At 43.3% G+C, this 21174-nt stretch overlaps 1 protein-coding gene across 1 annotated transcript in view; it reads left to right on the top strand.

Annotated features, from left to right (window-relative positions):
* The window catches only part of CACNA1F (calcium voltage-gated channel subunit alpha1 F), a 66409-nt gene extending 45569 nt beyond the window's left edge, over positions 1-20840 (top strand). The window contains exons 31-45 of the mRNA XM_081318927.1: positions 38-103; positions 2231-2322; positions 3527-3686; positions 4630-4757; positions 5818-5914; positions 6008-6110; positions 6758-6859; positions 7392-7522; positions 7627-7752; positions 14800-15011; positions 15147-15287; positions 16711-16874; positions 17450-17562; positions 18591-18905; positions 19906-20840. Coding sequence (XP_081175053.1) covers positions 38-103; positions 2231-2322; positions 3527-3686; positions 4630-4757; positions 5818-5914; positions 6008-6110; positions 6758-6859; positions 7392-7522; positions 7627-7752; positions 14800-15011; positions 15147-15287; positions 16711-16874; positions 17450-17562; positions 18591-18905; positions 19906-20217 — 2262 coding nt within the window. The 3' untranslated portion in view covers positions 20218-20840. The remainder of the gene's footprint in view (positions 1-37; positions 104-2230; positions 2323-3526; positions 3687-4629; positions 4758-5817; positions 5915-6007; positions 6111-6757; positions 6860-7391; positions 7523-7626; positions 7753-14799; positions 15012-15146; positions 15288-16710; positions 16875-17449; positions 17563-18590; positions 18906-19905) is intronic.
* Positions 20841-21174: the final 334 nt, after the last annotated feature.

Raw genomic sequence — 21174 nt, forward strand, 5'->3', positions numbered from 1 at the left:
TTTCTCCAAATTCACTAATATTTTTTTCCCCATCCAGGCTTTGCCATATGTGGCCCTCCTCATTGCCATGATTTTCTTTATCTATGCTGTCATCGGCATGCAGGTGAGCAGAGAATCTTCCTCACTGCATTTATTTTTCTTGCAAATGAATCTTTGCACAAACCTGAGTGACTTGTAGGCTTTTCATGGGGGAAGGAGCTAGAACTCTGCACCTTTGTAGGAGGCTATTATCAAAACTGAAAGATTTGATTCTTTCATTTGTGCAAGGCAACGATGTACATGCAACAGGTATTTGTATGTGCATAGGTGTTCCAACCAGCCTAAGTACCACCCACCCTTTTACAGGTGAAACTCAAAAAATTAGAATATCGTGCAAAAGTTCATTTATTTCAGTAATGCAACTTAAAAGGGGAAACTAATATATGAGATAGACTCATTACATGCAAAGCAAGATAGTTCAAGCCGTGATTTGTCATAATTGTGATGATTATGGCTTACAGCTCATGAAAACCCCAAAACAGAAAATCAGAAAATTAGAATATTGTGAAAAGGTGCAATATTCTAGGCTCAAAGTGTTCCACTCTAATCAGCTAATTAAGCCATAACACCTGCAAAGGGTTCCTGAGCCTTTAAATGGTCTCTCAGTCTGGTTCAGTAGGAACCACAATCATGGGGAAGACTGCTGACCTGACAGTTGTGCAGAAAACCATCATTGACACCCTCCATAAGGAGGGAAAGCCTCAAAAGGTAATTGCAAAAGAAGTTGGATGTTCCCAAAGTGTTGTATCAAAGCACATTAATAGAAAGCTATGTGGAAGGGAAAAGTGTGGAAGAAAAAGGTGCACAAGCAGCAGGGATGACCGCAGCCTGGAGAGGATTGTCAGGAAAAGGCCATTCAAAAGTGTTGGGGACTTTCACAAGGAGTGGACTGAGGCTGGAGTCAGTGCATCAAGAGCCACCACACACAGACGGATCCTGGACATGGGCTTCAAATGTCGTATTCCTCTTGTCAAGCCGCTCCTGAACAACAAACAATGTCAGAAGCGTCTTACCTGGGCTAAAGAAAAACAGACCTGGTCTGTTGCTCAGTGGTCCAAAGTCCTATTTTCTGATGAGAGCAACTTTTGCCTCTCATTTGGAAACCAAGGACCCAGAGTCTGGAGGAAGAATGGAGAGGCGCACACTGCAAGATGCTTGAAGTCCAGTGTGAAGTTTCCACAGTCTGTGTTGATTTGGGGAGCCATGTCATCTGCTGGTGTTGGTCCACTGTGCTTCATTAAGTCCAGGGTCAATGCAGCCGTCTACCAGGAGATTTTGGAGCACTTCATGCTTCCTTCCGCAGACGAGCTTTATGGGGATGCTGACTTCATTTTCCAGCGGGACTTGGCACCTGCCCACACTGCCAAAAGCACCAAAACCTGGTTCAATGGCCTTGGGATTACTGTGCTTGATTGGCCAGCAAACTTGCCTGACCTGAACCCCATAGAGAATCTATGGGGCATTGCCAAAAGAAAGATAAGAGACGTGAGACCGAACAATGCAGAAGAGCTGAAGGCCGCTATTGAAGCATCCTGGTCTTCCATAACACCTCAGCAGTGCCACAGGCTGATAGCTTCCATGCCACGCCGCATTGAGGCAGTAATTGCCGCAAAAGGGGCCCAAACCAAGTACTGAGTCCATATGCATGCTTATACTTTTCAGAGGTCCGATATTGTTCTATGTACACTCCTTGTTTTATTGATTGCATGTAATATTCTAATTTTCTGAGATTGTGGATTTGGGGTTTTCATGAGCTGTACGCCATAATCATCACAATTATGACAAATCACGGCTTGAACTATCTTGCTTTGCATGTAATGAGTCTATCTCATATATTAGTTTCCCCTTTTAAGCTGCATTACTGAAATAAATGAAGTTTTGTATGATATTCTAATTTTTCGAGTTTCACCTGTATAGCGCGCAGATTAAATGCATAATATCCCCGAGAAACATTTACTGCCATCTATGGTTAATAGGTTGACGCCAGAAAATTAGCTTTTTCCTTATTCTAGAAGCATCGTCCAGTTGCACTTCTAGCAACGTGGAAGAAACATTGTTTTTATTCTCTGGTTTTATAAAGGAGACAGAATGCAAGGAAGACTGAATTATTTGCACCTGGAAACATTTTGCATTAGAGTAAATAGCTGTTGTATCTTTTCATAACCCTGAAATTGGCTTCCTTGTCTTTTAGACCTTTGGCAAAGTAGCTATGCAAGATAATACAGCCATCAATCGCAACAATAATTTCCAGACTTTTCCACAAGCTGTGTTGCTGCTTTTCAGGTATTTCTCTTCTTCTCCTTCTCATGCCCCTTCTTAATTTGGGAGAAGATAAGCAAATGGCTTCTTTCTTTTCTTCCTGTGTTTCCAAAGGGCTGCCAGAATGTGGGCTGTTCCACAAAGTAAATTCTAATTCACAACTTATACAGAATAAGAGAAGAACTCCCATCTGAGTGTTTGACCCAATTCAGGTTTATAAAGGTAAAGGTAAAGGTTCCCCCGCACATGCATGCTAGTCGTTTCCGACTCTAGGGGCCGGTGCTCATCACCATTTCAAAGCCGAAGAGCCAGAGTTTGTCCGAGGACGTCTCCGTGGTCATGTGGCCGGCATGACTAGACGCCAAAGGCGCATGGAACGCTGTTACCTTCCCACCGTAATGGACCCTATTTTTCTACTTGCATTTTTACGTGCTTTCGAACTGCTAGGTTGGCAGAAGCTGGGACGAGTAACAGGCGCTCACTCTGCTACATGGCACTCGGGATTCGACCCGCCAAACTGCCGACCTTCTGATCGACAAGCTCAGCGTCCTAACCCACTGAGCCACCGCGTCCCTTAGGTTTATAATAAATCAAAATTAAAGGCAAGATTTTGGTATTTGGAAGCAGGGATAGAGAACGTTTATCAAAACATAGGATGCTAAGCTTACTTTGTCCCAACAGGCTGGTTTTTTTCCCCTTTAATACCAAAGGAACTTTTAAAATATACCTATAAATAGGAATGTAGCTGTGCTTTTTTTTTAATAACGGTGATTCAGTGGGTGCAGTCAGTGAGTTTACCAAAAAAAGTACAGTCTTTCTAAGCACCACTGATGATGTCTAACAAGGCTCTTATTACATCTTTGCATCTGTTTTCCTGTCTTTCCTCCTAAGATGTAATGAAAGGTAGATGCCATCAACATTAGCTTGACTGCTCCAGATGGGCACATTAATTCTCATGGGATGGGAGAGCTTGCTGTGCCCTACCAGGCTAACTTCCAGCCCTTGGCTTTCCTAATTGTCTCCTATCTTAGATCTAGTGAGATTTGACTCTGTTTGGCCTTTTCTCTCTCTCTCCAGCATTGCACTTCCACCAGCTGTGCCTCCTAAATGGTCCCCCAGACAAATTTAACAAGAGCTGTTTTCGTCTGTTCTCTCCATGCTTTCGTACATTTTCTCTGTTCTGGCAGGATACATCCAGCCTGTTTTTTCCCCCATCTTGTACCTCCAGGTGTGCCACAGGGGAAGCCTGGCAGGAGATCATGCTGGCCAGTTTGCCTGGCAAGCGCTGTGACCCTGAGTCTGATTATGAACCTGGGGAGGAATTCACTTGTGGTAGCAACTTTGCTATTGTCTATTTCATCAGCTTCTTTATGCTGTGTGCTTTCCTGGTGAGTTCCCGACAACCCTAACCCTAACCCTCTGCTCTTCCCAGTTAGCAGCTGGGTGTTATCAAGCCAGCCCTCTTCTGCAGAGCCAAGATCCGTATCATTATAACCACCGAACTAAAACATTGGTTCCTACCATGCATGTCAGTTTTGATGCACTGGTTGTGCTTCCTGAAAAGATACCTAACTCAAAGATCGTGTGTGTCATCTTTGAAGTAGTTTCTGCAATTGGAAACAAATGAATAGCTGGAGCTAGAATGGGTGCCGCTTAACTATCTCCATTCCTGCCTTCTTCCCCTTCTGGCTGCTGTTTCATCTCTGTTGCACATAGAGGATCCTGTAATGTGCTTCTCCTGTTTCTCTGCTTAGTCAATAAGGGCAGAGCAACAGCACTGTTTTAGCTTCAGGTGATGCTCTTGCATTGTTACTGAAGCTCAGACCAATGATCTGTGCGTGGCGTATCCCATTTCCTTTCCCCATTGGGCCAGGCTTAATTGCTAAAATGAGGAGGATTGATGATGGTTAACATTCCCTGACAAAAAGACCTCCTATCCTAAATATGGGGCAAACTATCATTGTTGAAAAGAAAGGGCATTAGGCAAGTAGTGTTCTCTAACTAAACAACTTTCAATCAAATGTAATACAGTGGAATATAGCTTGCCAAAGGACAGGCAAATTAGAGTCCAGAATACTGAAAGACATCCTATTAATGACAGCTATTCCAAGACACACTTTGTTGTATTGTTGAATATGTTCCAAGCCCAAATCAAAGCAATGACCCTTAGAAAGAGCTGCTGACTCTAAGGCCCTCTGCCATCATTTCCTTTTCTTCAACTTGACTGAGGTTTTATGAACACTTGCTTATTTATTTCTAAATAACCTTCACAGGATCAAACTGCTTGCTTCTGACTTTTTGCTCTCACTGTCTTCTTATGTTGTCTGTTAGATCATTAATCTCTTTGTTGCTGTCATCATGGACAATTTTGACTATCTCACTCGGGACTGGTCCATTCTGGGTCCCCATCATCTTGATGAGTTCAAGAGGATCTGGTCAGAATATGATCCAGCTGCCAAGTAAGAAACTTAACCCCATTTATTGAAATAGTTTCAGCAAGTGCTCTTGGAAATAGTAGCAATAACTTCCAGAATTTTTAATCATAGACAATAAGGAGAAATCTTTAACTGCTCTTAAGCTGCACAATTTCTAGTGTTCTATCATTACTAGAGACAATAGAAGAATATTACTTTAACTTTCAATAGCTTTCATGCATATCACAAAAAGGCATTGTAGATTATATATTGAGTTAAAATCTAGAAAGTGAAATACAAGCACTAGTCCTGCTTGAGGACTAGTGCTTACTATACTATATCATTTCTGGACTAGTGCTTGCTTACTATATCATTTCTGGATTATGATTTTACTATTTGAGGGTCTTTCCTCAGTGCTGAGTTAGTTAGATGACTCTCCATCCATATGGAATTGGCACAGGCCTGTAATTGTGACATTGAGTATCCCAACTGCTGACCCTCTCCTGCCTCTATTTGTTTCAAGTCAGTTGATTTCTCTCCAAGATGCTGAGTGACAAAGCCTAACAGATTTTACACACCTTGAATATTGCCTTTGGATGATTTCTAACTAAGGAGAGAAATGTCACTTAACATCTGAGGATGATTAAGTCTGTTTCCCTCATAGATTTCAAACAAAATAATAGCACCATCATTGGGACAAGGCAAAGTGCGTTTTCCTAGTAGAAACGCTGTCCATTTCCTACATCTTTCTTCATCTTTCCTACATCTTTCATTTAAAATGTTCTTTGAAATGTGTTCCACATGATTATTATTTCTATGCTGCTGTTTTGATAAACATTTGAATTAATAGGGCTCTGGTTTAAATCTATACTTTTTAAATTCTGTTCCTTTTTAATACTTGGCTATTCGTATGCTTAATACATGTGAAAATGTAATATATGTTCATGCAGATACCTGCAGCATATAATGATAGATGACAGGTGTGTTGAACTTGGTTTCACATTTTCCCATTCACCATGGGAACTGGAGGTGATGAGAATAGTCCATCATAACTAAAAGAGATCAGGTAAAGGAAGGCTTAATTAAAGAAAGGTTGCTCTTCCAGAGGTTACATCAAGCATCTGGATGTGGTGACTCTATTGCGCCGGATACAGCCACCTCTGGGTTTTGGGAAGCTCTGTCCCCACCGAGTAGCCTGCAAAGTAAGTCAACAAAATCAGATTCATCTGGACTCTAGTGAACATTAACAAGGACGGGATGATAAGGATTCTTGATTTACTTTGCCTGTCTTTTAGAGGCTGGTGGCCATGAACATGCCATTGAACTCAGATGGAACTGTCACTTTCAATGCCACCCTCTTTGCTCTGGTGCGTACATCACTAAAGATCAAGACAGAAGGTAAAGCACAAGGAAGTTGTCATGGTGTTTGTCCTAATTTAATGCAGAGAAGTATTTTGTACATGAACAGAGTTCCTGTTTTCAGGCTTCTAATTAAGCTTCTGCAAACCTTTTCCCTGTTCTCAATAGCTCCCCCTATGTCCTACCCTAATCCCAAATGATTAGCAGAAAGACTCCTCCCTTCTGTCCGCTTTTCTCTCCTGCTTTTGCTTTGCTGGAGTTAGTGGAAAAGAAATTAGATGAATTTATGATACTGTAAAATAATGCAGCTATTTTAGAATCATGTTCTAAGGCTGTCCTAATAGGCTATTCTCAAGAACCAGCCTTTCTGTTTTACTAAAACAGACAATAATGACAGTGATGCTTTCCAGGCTTCATGCCTGCCATTTAAGTTGGTTTTCTCCAGATGAGTGTGTTGGACTACAACAGGAATACAGTTATATAGTTGGGAAGACTGCTATAGATCATATATACCGGTATATATAAAACAGAAATATTTGCCCTTTTGTTTTTCCTAATTCACTTCACCTCCATCTGACTGTATTCCCATTATTTGTTTTTCTTAGTTCCAAAGGCTACTTGGAGTGGTTTTGGATAGCTTAGTAGAGGAATCAGGGATAAAATCTCATTCTCCTCCTCTCTTGTAGGAGACCTGGATATGGCCAATAAGGAACTCCGTTCTGTCATCAAAAAGATCTGGAAACGAACTAAGCCCAAAATACTGGATGAGGTGTTACCTATTGCAGAAGGTTAGTGTTCCTTTGTCCTTTCTTTTAAATCATCAAGTCTCCAGAAAGTCAAGAGAGGAGGGAAGATTAAACATTGTGTTAGCTTAATGGGCCACTTAAATATTCACAGAAGTTGATCAGCTGTTAAGCCTCATTTGGTGCTGCATCAGTTAAGATTCTGCAGGTTTAACAAAAATAAATTGAAGTGATGCTTGCTGATAACTGTTCTTGATCAAAATGGAAGTCATCCTTGAAAACAACAAAATGTACTCAGCACTACAAGAACAGTAATAATAATAATAATAATAATAATAATAATAATAATAATAATAATAATAATAATAATAATAATAATAATAATAATTTTATTTGTATACCGCCCTTCTCCCGAAGGACTCAGGGCGGTGAACAGGGCAAACAGTAGTGCTATTCTCTTGTAGTTAAAAAAAAAGCCAAACATTTCTGTGACATCACTCAAGGTTTTAGGGGGTGGGAACATGAATGCTTTGAACTAAGCCACAGGTTCCTAAATGCTTGCATCTTCCACTGGCAGGGGAGGAGATAACTGTAGGAAAATTCTATGCCACATTCCTGATCCAAGATTATTTCCGTAAATTTCGTAAGCGTAAAGAAAGGGGACTGCTTGGAGCAGATGGGTCCCCCAGCAACTCCTCCGCCTTGCAGGTAACTCTACCACTTTTGAGATGACTCCCTTAAATGATCAGAATGAACAGGCCCTACAACACAGATAGCTGATCCTTTTGTTTTGGGACCTCTCCCCCATTAAGGCTGGACTGAGTTGCTTACAAGATCTAGGGCCTGAGATCCGCAGAGCAATGTCCTGTGATCTGGAAGGAAAAGAGGAAGAAGAAGTTGAGGAAAAAATCATTGAGGAAGAAACAGTTATTTACAAGGTAAGCGTTTGTTCCAGTCGAATTTAAGGAAGCTGATTTGTAGTTGTGAACAGGTTCCCTGGTTGAAAGCACTATATTGATTTTTCTTCAAAGAAAAGAAAAAAAATAGATCCGGAAGAATGCTGGGTTGGAACACTTTCTGACACATGAGGGTTTCTTTATAGGAGAACCCACTCATGTGATCTCTGTTCTCTGAAGTGAGAAAACATTTTTTACCAGTTTAATAAGAATGAGGTCTCCATAGCATGGATGGCTATATTATCTGTTAACGTAGAACACAGGTGTCAAACTAGCCGTGTCATGTGACATGTCGTGAGGTATTGTGACTTTTTTCACATTGCCAGAGCTGGGGTGGGCGTGGCCCCTGCATGATGCAACCGGCCCGTGGGCCGGCAGTTTGACATCCCTGACTTAGAACAAGGCTACTGTTTACTGGAACCTTCTTTGGAATGGAGTATAGTTATCTTCATATCAAACCTAGGTTTTACTATGTTTGATATAGTGGCTGAAGGTGCCGGGAAATCATGAGTTCTAGTTCTCCCTTAGACATGAAAGCTGGCTGGGTGATCTTAAGGACAGCAGTCTCTCCTCAGCTCAACCCACTTCACAAGAATTATTATTGGGGGGGAAACTGTATTTGTACGAAAGGAAGGCAGGATATAAATCTAGTAAATAATAAAATGTTCCATTTGGGAAAGAATTTTATTGGAACTGGGTTTAAAAAAAATGTTTAATTTTCTTCTCTGGTTGGGTAGTCCAGCTTTTTCTTTAATCATGCAGCTTCTTTTAGCACAGCTTTCTACAGTGCACCTCTTAATATTTGGACTACAAGTTCTTGTTAAGCTGAGAATTATAGCCAAGTGTATCTCAGAACCCACTCAAAAGCATGGAATCGGTAATCCCTGGAGAGTTAACAGAGAGCTTAACTCCAAGCACCAGCTTCTCATTGTTTTGCCTTTGGTTGTGATTTGGTTCAGTATTATTATCTAAGTTAAGACAGGGTTTCAACATGGAATTAACATGAATAGATTTTAAAAGAGTGAATTATTTGGAAAGTCGAATCCTAGATGCCCCTCAAGCTAATTGCAAACGACATAATTCAGCTAGCCAGTTCTGTCTTTCCACACCTACTCTTCTGTGCTGAAATTGGAAAAGGTTGCTGCTACTAAGTTTCTAGGAGAGCAGATGCATGTACAATATGGTGTTGTGAACTGCAGAAGAGAATTTGAGATATTTGGAGAAAGGAAATAAGAATTCTGTCTGCAGATTTATAATGTGTTTCTAGCTTGACAAGGCTAGAAAGTCAAGAGATTACTGTTCTTATTTTGCATGAAGCCCCTGAAAGAATTTGGAGAGCATTTTTTTGAAGAAGTTCCTGTGAAGGTGTCTTGCCTAGTTCCCCTCCCACACAAACGAGGAACCAGTTTCTATCATGTAGCATATTAATGGCTAATTTCTAAAAAAGAAATATGGCTCAAATTGTTCCCTTAAGTCTAAAAGCCCTCTTTTCCTAGCAAGTTTGGAGCTAAAGAATATACAGCAGTTAATTTTCTATGAGTGAGCAAAGTTTGCATTTACTTCAGATAATTCCAAGGGTGTCCACAAGCAGGGCCAAGGTCAAAATGATAGCCATAACCATGCATGTAAAAAGTGTTTGATTGTATGATTGTGGCTGCCATCTATATTTTTGAGCCCCTTCCTGTGGACACATTATTCATTCTCTTTTTCATGATTGCATTGTTTCATATTCAGTTTATGAGTGCTGAGTTTGGCCATTACAATTTCTTCTCCAACTTCAAACCCTAGAATAGTGGAATATCGAACTGTGGAATTGGAAGCGACCATAAGGACTTTTAAACAATCCCTCTGCAATTTGCATTAGAACTGATTAAACTAGCCTCAAGAGGGTCCATGCTCTTAAAAATCTCCCAGGATAGAGAGCCCTCAACCCTATAAGTAGACAGTTCCACAGTTGTACAGATCTTACCATTTGGAAGTTTTTGTATCTAAAACAAATCTAGGTTGTTGTGACTTGTAGCCGTTATTTTTGGTTCTACTTTCTGTGGACATTAACAAATTTCCTATGGTACCTTTTAACATCTTGAATCACTATCAGGTCTCCCTTTAATCTTTTCTCCAAACTGAGTATCCCACATTTCTTTCATCTGTTATTGTAGGCATATCCTCAGATGCCTATATCAGCTTTGTTGCTCACAGTACTCCAATTTGGAGTAGGTACTCGACGTATCTTTTGCACAGTGCTTCTTGTGATGAAGCCCATAACTGTGTTAGCTCTTTTAGCAGCTGTCTCACACTGCTGGTTCATGTGTTCAGCTTATTCTCAGTGGCTGAGCCCTTTTCCTTCTATGATGTTGCTGTGAAGCCACAAATCTTGTGTGTCCTATATTTTGCCCCCTAAACGTTATCCATTGCATTTCTCCCTTTTGAAGGACATTTTGTTCCTCTCAGTTTAGGCTTCTAACCTGTGCAATCTCATTCTGTATTTTTGAGTATATACTAAACATTCCAATTTTGCATCATCCACAAATGTTAAACTTATTATTCAGGTCATTAATAAAAATATTGTGGGACCCCATAGGTTACTGAATTCCAATTTCCACCTCAGGTTTCCATGTCATTTCATGCTGATTGTTTGAGTATACTTAGCCAGCCATTTCCAGTGCCACCTTCCTACCGTGTGATCTAAACAACCCTTTATTAGTGAAAACAATGTGTGGAGCCTTGTCAAAAGCTTTGCTGAAAGATAGGTAGCTCAGATCCTCAGCATTGTCCTTATCTACCTTGCAAAGAAATGCAAGATTTGTTTCTCACGACCTATTTTTGACATATACTTACTAACTTTTAGCAATCATAGCACTGTCTTGGTGTAGGCTTTCCTGCTTAGGTGGGCGGGGGGGGGGGAGGTTGGACCTACAAGGTCCCTTCCAACTCTGTTATTCTGATTCTTCAAGACACTTCCAAGCAGCCTGATTCTTACTTTTCTGTTGACTGTTCCTCTGAAGCAAGCTGTACCTATCAAGCCATCCCACTATGATTCCATAATCACTGTTTTATCATGCCTGCCTTTCTGTCTCATGACATCTGACTGACGTTGCTTGTTACTCATCCTTTACGTACTAATGTAAAGACATTTAAGATAATGAGTTAGACTCCCTGTTTCAACCTCTCTGTATTTCTCTTTTTTCTTCTTTAACTGGTAATTACAAAAAAAAAAGTCCTTTCTCTTAAAGAAAGTTTGCTTTCATTGGGAAGCATTGACTGAGAATACCAGCTGGGCTCCATAATTTTTCCTCTCCTCCCCAAAGCCATGAAATAAATCTTCATATGCTGGAGGGGTCATGCCTCTCAATGTCATTTGCATCCAGTTGGGTGGCCTGTGATCAGCAGGTCTGAAAATTCTTGTCAGTTTTTTTTTGTCACATCTCAAATGTGAGCACCTGAAGGGCAACATATAAAAGGATTCTTATAAGTTTTCTCTTATAAGTTTTCTCTTGTTGGGTCACTGTCTTTCATCTAAGGATTGTAATGGTACAAGGAAAATACAGGAAAACTTGAAGTGCAGCTGCAAAATCCATGAAAAAAATGCATTGCTTTCCAGAATTATACTTTATGGCAAAAAAATCATCTAAATGCATGTAAGATTGTGGAAGATAGCACTTCCATCATTGACTCTGCTTGCTGCCAGAATAGTTTTTAAACAGAGCAGATGAAGCTGGGAGTGGTAATAAGGGTATTATTTATTATTTATTATTTAAATTTATATACCGCCCTATTCCCGTAGGACTCAGGGCGGTTTACAGGGGAAATTAAAATACATAGTATACAAATTAAAATCAATTAAAACTATTAATTAAATTACAGTCCCTGAAGTTAAACTAAAACCCAATTAAATTAAATTAAATTAAAACCCCTCAGTCTGGGCCAAACAGCTCAAAGAACCAGGTTTTCAAGTCCCAGCAAAATGAGTGAAGGTTGTGGGCAGTCCTGAGTTCTGTGGGAAGTTGGTTCCATAGGGCCGGCACGCCCACAGAGAATGCCCTTCCCCTGGGAATAACCCGCCAGCATTCCTTAACCGGCGGTACTCTGAGAAGGCCCTCCCTGTGGGAGCGCACAGGACGATGGGAAGTTGATGCCGGCAGCAGGTGTTCCCTTAGATAATCCGGACCCAAGCCATTTAGGGCTTTATAGGTCATTACCAGCACCTTGAATCTCACCCGGAGGGCAATCGGAAGCCAATGCAGCTCACGGAGAAGAGGTGTTACACGGGAGTATCGGGAAACTCCCATAACAACTTGTGCGGCTGCATTCTGCACCAGTTGAAGCCTCTGAGTGGTCCTCAAGGGCAGCCCCATGTAGAGAGCGTTGCAGTAGTCTAGCCGGGAGGTCACGAGCGCATGGGTGACTGTGCGTAGGGCATCTCGGTCCAGATAGGGCTGCAACTGGCGCACCAGGCGAAGCTGGGCAAAAGCCCCCCTGGTCACGGCTCCTATATGGTCTTCAAAATTGAGCCATGAATCCAAGAGGACGCCCAAGTTGCGAGCCCTATCAATGGGGGGGTAACACCTCACCCCCCATCATTAATGATGGAACGGCCTGGCTAACCCGAGATGCCGGTATGTACAGCCACTGAGTCTTGGCAGGATTGAGACGAAGCCTGTTTCTCCCTATCCAAACCTGGACCACCTCCAGGCAATGGGACATCACATTGAGTGCATCACTGGGTTGGTTCAGGGTGGAAAGAAAAAGTTGGGTATCATCAGCGTACTGATGATACCCCACCCCGAAACCACGAATGAGCTCGCCCAGCGGTTTCATGTAGATGTTGAACAGGAGGGGAGAGAGGACTGACCCCTGAGGGACTCCACAAACGAGAGACCTCGGGGCGGACCTCTACCCTCCCGTCAACACTGACTGCGAGCAGCCCAGGAGGTAGGAGGAGAACCACCGTAAAACAGTGCCTCCCACTCCCAACCCTCTGAGACGCCGCAGTAGGATACCATGGTCGATGGTATCGAAAGCCACTGAGAGGTCTAAAAGGACTAGGACAGAGGAACATCCCCTGTCCCGAGCCCGCCAGAGATCATTCACCAGTGCGACCAATGCCGTCTCCATGCTGTACCCGGGCCTGAAACCCGATTGGTACAGGTCAAGATAATCAGTTTCCTCCAGGAACAGAGGAAGCTGATGCGCCACCACACTCTCAACAACCTTCGCCAAGAAGCGAAGGTTGGAGACCGGACGGTAGTTATTTAAAACAGCCGGGTCCAGGGCAGGCTTCTTGAGGAGGGGTCTCACCACCGCCTCCTTCAAGGCGGCAGGAAAGATACCCTCCTTCAGGGAAGCAGTTATTACTGCCTGGAACCAGCCTCGTGTCTCCTCCCGGGCCGCATAAACCAGCCAGGAGGGGCACGGGTCCAGTAAACAAGTGGTGGAGCTCAGTCTCCTCATGATCCTGTCCACGTCATCGGGGGAAACAGGGTCGAACTCAGTCCAGATAACATGCTCAAGACCGCTCGATTCCTCCACGTCAGACTCTTCCCAGTCAGAGTCCAAACCGATCCGGATCTGAGCGATTTTGTCCACCAGATGATGACTAAACTCCTCAGCCCGCCCCTGTAAGGGTTTCTCCCTCGTCTCCCGATCAAGGAGAGAGCGGGTCACCCTAAACAGGGCGGCTGGGCAATTATCTGCAGACGCAATGAGGGCAGCGAAGAATTAGACTTCGCCGTCCTCATAGCAGCGAGGTAAGACCTTGTGAAGGCTCTTAGCCGCAATCGGTCAGATTCAGACCGGGTGGACCTCCAACCGCTCTCTAGACCCCATCTCCGATGCTTCATCTCCCGGAGCTCCACAGAAAACCATGGGGCCCAACGGGATCTGTGCCGGGTCTGGGGTCGCAATGGTACAACACGGTTGAGTGCCTTGGTGGCCGCCCTTTCCCAGGCATCCACCAAGGCATCGACCGGGCTGTGAGTGAGGGAGATAGGTAAAGACCCAAGCACCATCTGGAACCGTTCTGGGTCCATTAGGTGCCTGGGACGGAACCACCTGGTCGGTTCCACAGCCCGGCAGCGGGGGGGGTGACAATTCCCGGACGAGGGGAGCCTTGTTCACAATGGATCTGGCATTAAAATACACAAGTCTGAGCTCAGGGTCCTGATCCCCCTCACCCCCGGATAAAAGGGTACTAACCGGAGGGTCGGAACACGCCACCGCTCGAAGACAGCGGGGGCGTGGTCCCAGATATTGATGCGGCCCTCCATGTAACCGCCTGCTGCCATTCCCAATCGTCGTGGGGATTTGCAACCCCACCCCAATACCAACGGAACCAAAAGCCCATGCCCCCAACCCCATCTCACCGGGAACTATTGTAGGCCCAGACTGACAGCCGGTTGATGAAACACCCCAATTCCCTCCCCTCCATCCCCTTTCCTCCCCTAACCCTTTAGGGAGTGAAACATATGAATACATATAAACTGAAAGATGCCATTAATCACAATTCTTTATAAGTGTAAATAATGTTTTTTTTCTGAAAGCCTGGGTCTCCCAGTGGTAAAACTGATAATGATTTTACCTTGGAAATCAGGGTGGGAATTCAATTTAGTCTGATTACAGAAAGGATAATTAGGACTGCTATTTTTGGAATGATGTATGTACAGTCTAAAGAAAATGGGGGGAGGACACTAGAGCAAAGAGCATCAAAGACTAGAAAGCTGCTGGTATGCAAATTTTTCTTTTTTTAAATCCCATTTATATCCCGCCCTTCTCCGAAGACTCAGGGCGGCTTACAATCTAAAGCACAAATCAATGTGCTTAGCAATAGCCTTCATTCTATGTATACGCCTGCTTATTTGACAAAGGAAAAGAAACTCCGGACATAAGATTGAGGTTGACACATAGATTTGAAAGAACAGGCTCAGTTTAAAATGTCTAGCTAGATCACAGGTATAACATACTAAGCTAACCAGGAAAAGCAATGGACAAAGGGAAAATTATTGATTTCCAAGACTTCCTTCCTTCTTACAGAGTTCTGAATTGAATAGTGAATCCCTTGACCACCGTATCTCAGTTGCTGCGACTCCAACAGAACAAGAAGACAAGACTGTGGCCTCTCAGCAACTCTCTAAGACCAGCTCTTCTCATGTGTTAAATGGATTGAAGCCCTATGAAGAGAACATTAGTGGCAGTGATGAGCCTGCTGACTTGCCTGTTGTTTCCATTCAGCGCAGGATAAACAGGTGCTGAAGGGTTGAATGAGCTTTTGGATTGGGGAGGAAAGAAAGTAGTTGTAAATTCTTTGGGGCATGGTAAATTATAGGAGGGGAAAGGAGTTTGGAGACTGCAGTTCCTCACAACCGTATATTTCTGTTCAGGCAACGCTTCAGTGGCAGCTGCTTTCCACCAACTCTAGAAGAAGTAGTTAACCATACTGAAGTTTGTATAGAGGACACCTCAGCTGAGCAGGGAAACTATAGCCAGGAGGAAGACTCTGAAAACCTGCCCCCCCATGACAAGTAAGTGTTAGGGGCTGAGGCATAGTAGTGCAGTATTGCACCACAGCATTGACTCTCTTTGCAAGTAATGACAAGGGAACTGGATATGCTTCTTGATACTCCACTTCCACATTTTTTTCAGTTAACAATCCAGTAGACGAATGATATCTCTTCCAAAGCCATGTCTCCACTCTATCATGGTCCCTCTGGACACTTTCACCAGAAGAGGACGCAAGGTCAGATGAGCAGAACATTCTGAGGATGTCCTCTCACCTGAAAGAGCAGATATTGAGCATAGAGTAGGGGCAAAAACTAAGCCTTCTCATTCTTCAGAACCTACGTCTGACTTGGAGGATACCTCATAATCCCCAAACTCCTAAGAACAACTTTGTGAAGAAGAGGGCAAGGCAAAAGTACAAGGCTGCGAGATCAGCAACCGTGTCTGTAAAGTTGTACTCAGGAGCCAGGAATATCTCCCTTAAGAGCTAATAAATGTCATCTGAATATGGGAGAAGTACTCCATTGCTTCCGCATGAAAACCTTCAGTAGAACAAATACTGGGAACTATGTTTATCATCTGTATATCCCAAATCTTGCTATACTTGCTCAGCTAGACTGAGCTACTCACCTTATCTGCTTTTCTGAATAGCATGTTTTGGCCCTCCTATTTTTGTACCTGGACCAGACTTGGATAAAGTCCAAGCTGCTTTCTCTTCACAGTCAGAACATCATAATCCCTGACCTTAGTTTACCAGACTGTGTCCTATATCTGTGGTGGTGAACCTATGGCACACGTGCCACAGGTGGCATGCAGAGCCCTCTCTGTGGACACGTGCATCGTCACCCCAGTCCTAGGCCTTTAGCTGGGTTTTATAAAACCTTTTCGCTTGAGGCCTCCGCCGCCATGTGCAAAAAAAAAGGTTCAATCAAGCAAGCAATTTCAACTTCTTGTGGGAAAAAAAGAGATCTCACAAAGTTGGAATTGATTGATTGAACATTTTAGTCCCACCCAGTCTGCCATTACCACCATAGCCATGCCCACCCAATGGGCCACGCCCACCCAATGGCCCACGCCCACCCGGCACCTGACAATACATAAGTGCGTTTTGGGTTGCAGTTTGGGCACTCGGTTTCTAAAAGGTTCGCCATCACTGTCCTATATCCAAGATAGTTTGTTTCTGGCCATTTTATGCAGATGAGGGGGGTGTTTAATTTTCGGGGATCACATATTGCAGTTGGCTCTTGGCTGTCGCAGTTTATGCTTTGCAAGCTTAACTCGACTACCTTGAAACTGAGTGGATGAGTTTGCCCAGATACAAATGCCCAGTGGTCTCATCTGGAAAACATTGATGGTGCTCTTTCCCACATTCAATTAAATTTGTTCCCAATTATTGGGAATAATCCACATAATGGGCTGAAGTATGTGCTTGCCTTTCTCACACAGGCAGTCTCATCTGCACAACCCTCAGCCCCAGCAGCATCGCTGGCAGAGTGGTTACGGGGGCTCTCTGCCTCTGCTCTCCCATCGGCTCAACAGCGGACTCGTCAGAGGAATGCCAGACGGCAGGCAAACCAAGCGTCGGCGCCTCTTGCCTGCCACTCCCACAGGTCAGGATGATGGGGATTTAGCGTTAGGTGGAGAGTAGCTGGAAGTGGGAGGGAGAAGCTGTCCAAGCCTGTCTTAGTTGCAAGAATACTTGTCTATCATCCGCAGAAAGCTGTGTACAGTATCTACAAATGAAGCAACAAATATCTATGCAGTCTCTTTAGAACCAGTGAATGGTGACAGGCCGACAGGGCAAGAACAAAAGATAGGGTTGAATTTGGAAACAGTACAATTTTAGGACTTATGGGGAAAGTTTGGAAACGCAGGCTTATAAGTCAACAACTAAGTGCAATTGAATAGTCCATTGGTTAGGATGGCTATAAACAAGTATAGAGTTGCTTTATCCACCATGCTTTTATTTGCATTCTTTTTTGTGGTCTTAGAAAAGTGTGTAGTAATACTATGTTTAGCTTTTTTAAAAAAAAAATTATGATAAGGAACTACTATATGTTTAGTGAATGAATAAATACTATGATATTTGGCTAAGCTAAATAGGGACCTAGTAGATAGAAGGTGGTCCTGCACCAACGGCCACTTACTCTGACATTCCCTTCCATCACTTTCCTTGTCTGGGCAGGCCGCAAACCAGCCTTCAGCATCCAGTGCCTGCAGCGCCAAGACAGCTGCGATGACATCCCCATCCCAGGCACCTACCACCAAAAGGCACCCCTGGGCCGAACACACATGCAGGTAAAAGAGCACGAGCAGAGCCTTCTTCCTAGAAGAGAGGCTTTAGCAGCAGCAAGGACCTTCTTGGAAGACAGTATTCCTTTGCTCGTTTGAGTTCCTTCCCGTAGCCACTCTCAGTATGTGAGGACTGCTTATGAGACAGGTATTCTAGTAAGATTGCTTCATGTGTTGTAGGGATAACTCTGAAGTCTCTCTCTCTCTCTCTCTCTCTCTCTCTCTCTCTCTCTCTCTCTCTCTCTCTCTCTCTCTCTCTCTCTCTCTCTCTCTCTCTCTCTCTCTCTCTCACACACACACACACACACACACCAGTTTGGCCTCTCTTAGCTGAATGAAAATGCTGTGTCCATTTTAACGGTCATGTATGTAACTCAACTGAATACTTCAGGATGGTCTTCTGTAATGGATCCCCTTTCTTCATAGAGTGTATGTGACAGTAGTTGAACTTGTGATATGGTTCTTTTATGATCAATCCAGGTTAATATTGTTCCTATTATTTGCTGTTTCATTATTTGATTATACCATGTCTCAGACCATTTACACCAACCCTTTCCAATCTCATGTCCATAGGATACAGTTCCCAAATTCCTTGCCAGCATGCTGGCTGAAAATTATTGCAGGCTGGCTTCAAATAACTTGAAGGCTCCAACCTGGAGGAAAGTGAACACACATGATTTCTTTGGCACTGTTATCTACCTGGAGTATCCTGGGAGTTTTCATGGCTCTTCTCTCCTACTCTGCTCTAGTGTCAATGAGCGCATCAAGCAGCCTCTGCTTTTCCTTGGAGCCTTTCTTTATCTAGCTCCACATTGTTCACTCATTGGGAAAAGCTCTCCAGATACATACAGTTCCAGACACCGAATCATTGGGCAGGAAAAGACCATGTCTACCTGAGATGGCCTTGTCGTGCCCACAATGATTCTGGATTTCAAGCTGGGAAAAGACTGAACTGGCCTTTTACTTTGTGCCTTACTTTACTGTTAAAAAGCACGGCAGTGTTACTGTCATTAGTATCTCCCTTTCTCTTTCAGTCCCACCAGGGCTATGGCAAGTACAGCTCATGGCACAGTGGCAGCCGCACTTCAACATCTTCCTCACAATCATGGGCCACGCCTCCAAAACGGGGCCGGCTGCTCTACGCTCCACTGATCCTAGTGGAGGAGGAGAGGGAGCAAGGATACAGCTGGGAAAAGAATAGCAGCAGCCTTCCGCCCATGTCACAGGCCCACTGGTACAGGAATGAACCCGAGCTGACCTGCCATAGCTACGGCAGCCTCAAGGTTCCAGGCCCGCTCCGGCACGGCTCCAGTGGCAGATCTGGCAGCGCAGACAGTCTGGTGGAGGCGGTGAGTCTGGGACAGATCTCTGCTTCCTTCAAATACTGTAATTTAGGCTAACACAGTTAAAGATACCAGTTGTACAAGCAATAACACAAGCAGTAACAAAAATAAAAAAGATAAATAAAAAGATTGCATCTCTTTCTATTTAAGCTCTCCTTACGTAAATTATATGTTCCCCAAAAAAATTAAACAGGAAGAAATTAATGTATCAAAAGACCGAAGAGAAAAAAAAATCAAAAGAAAATGAAAAAGCGAAAAAGCCCCCACAATCCTAACGAGTAGTAGTGTTATATTAAGTTTATTCAAATTGTTACAAATAAATTTTCAATACTAAGGTAAACCAAGAGAGCTACACTGCGTAGCCTTTTCTGCCACATAAAGCCTTTCAAAGGCTGAGAAGTGACAGATTTCATTGAGCCATAATTTGGTACTCCCGTCCTTCCAACGTACAGAACTGAATATAGCACAGAATGCTTGTCCAAGCTATTTTAGAGAACAGTCAAACAATCGCCAGCCTTCCATTTTAGATTTCCACTTGTTGGAAGACTTGGAATAAATTATCTGCAAGTAAATTATCCTTTTTGGTCAGGTTTCAGGTATAATAAGATAACTTTTTTGTCATTTTTTACTGTGGGCACACTGGCACACATTAAAAATGAAATTCTGTTGCTTGCTCTCAAAAGTGTACACATACATAACGCACATATAAACATCCTATATACAACATATATAGCAGAGATGTCAAACTCGCGATGTCATGTGACGTCGCACAACGTATCGGGATGGTTTTGCCATCGCTGGCAATGGGGTGGACGCGGCTTCCGGATGACACGTCCGGCCCATGGGCTGGCAGTTTGACACCCCTGATATATAGTGTCGGGTCCACATTGATCTCTCTTATGGATGACCGGTGACAGGACCAGATGGAGCAGTGCAAACTTTCTCATCCTATTTGACCTCTGAGTGGACCGTAATGCAAAGCTTGCCTTTCTTCTTTTTCTCCTAGGTGCTCATCTCTGAAGGCCTAGGCCTGTATGCACAGGACCCAAATTTTGTGGCCTTTACCAAGCGGGAGATTGCTGATGCCTTCCACATGACTCTGGATGAAATGGAAAGCGCTGCCACAGACTTGTTGAGTCGCAAGTCCCCTGGTGGCGATAGCAGCGGCCGAGGTGGTGGAAGCCACCTTCTGTACAGCAGCGATGGGGAACACAGTGGAGCTGAGAGTCTAGGCCTGGTTTATAGTGATGAAGAAAGCTTCCGTTCCCATGAGGAAGAGGACTTGGCTGATGAGATGATATGCATCACCACCTATTGACCAAGAAATGCCCTCCCAGCAGGGCACAAAGATTCAGTAGCTGCAGAAGAGTTGAAAACATTGCTATGATGGTTGTGATTATTTACAAAACAACGGAGTTTGGGATTAAGAAATCAAACGCTGTCCTCACATTGCCTATAGCAGAAACAGATATTAGAAAGACTGGATAACAAGCTTTCCTGATTTAGGGAGTCTACTCTTTGTCTTCCAGATTTTGGCTCTCCCAAAAATGGTACAGAAAACAGCAGCCTTGTACCTTTTCTTCTAAGGAAGGGTTCCGGAGTCGAATAGGCAATTGTTCCCACACAATTAGTTGTATTTTTTCATCAGAAACAATAGATATTGTTTAAAAGATCTGGGGTGAGGGGCTATTTTGCCAGATCATATTAAAAAGAGAAAAGAAAAGTAATTATTCTCCAGTTTTCCCTGACGTTCATGAATTACAACCAGTTCTTTTATAGTTGCTTTTCCAACCTGGTCCCTTCCAGATACTTTGGAATTCAGCTTTTATACTGTATTCTCCCAGCTTCCCATAATCATAAATGAGGTCAACATCCCACAAATAATATTGGTATTCTGAGCTTTATATAATAAAGAATCCAGAACAACCTCTGGAGTTTCTCCTAGTATACTCACCTGAATTAAAAGAATGTGTATGACTTAGAAGTTGTCTGTGGGTGGGAATCCAAAGTATTAAAGGGAAGGCTATCATGATAACATTGTATGAATTTGGAAGAAACGTTTTACAAATGTTACTTAATCCATTCTATTGTGCTCATAGAAGATTTCCGACTGTCTGTTGCCATACATACAGTAGTGGGATTCAGCCAGTTCTCACCACTTCAGCAGAACCAGTAGCTAATTTTTTGTTGCTCAGGCCCAGAATGGACTTCCGGAAGCGGCATCCACACAGAGAATTGGTTGTTCACATATTTGAATCCCATAGCAGACTAACCT

Source organism: Vipera berus, assembly GCF_964194415.1.
Source record: "Vipera berus genome assembly, chromosome: 2".
Taxonomy (NCBI): domain Eukaryota; kingdom Metazoa; phylum Chordata; class Lepidosauria; order Squamata; family Viperidae; genus Vipera; species Vipera berus.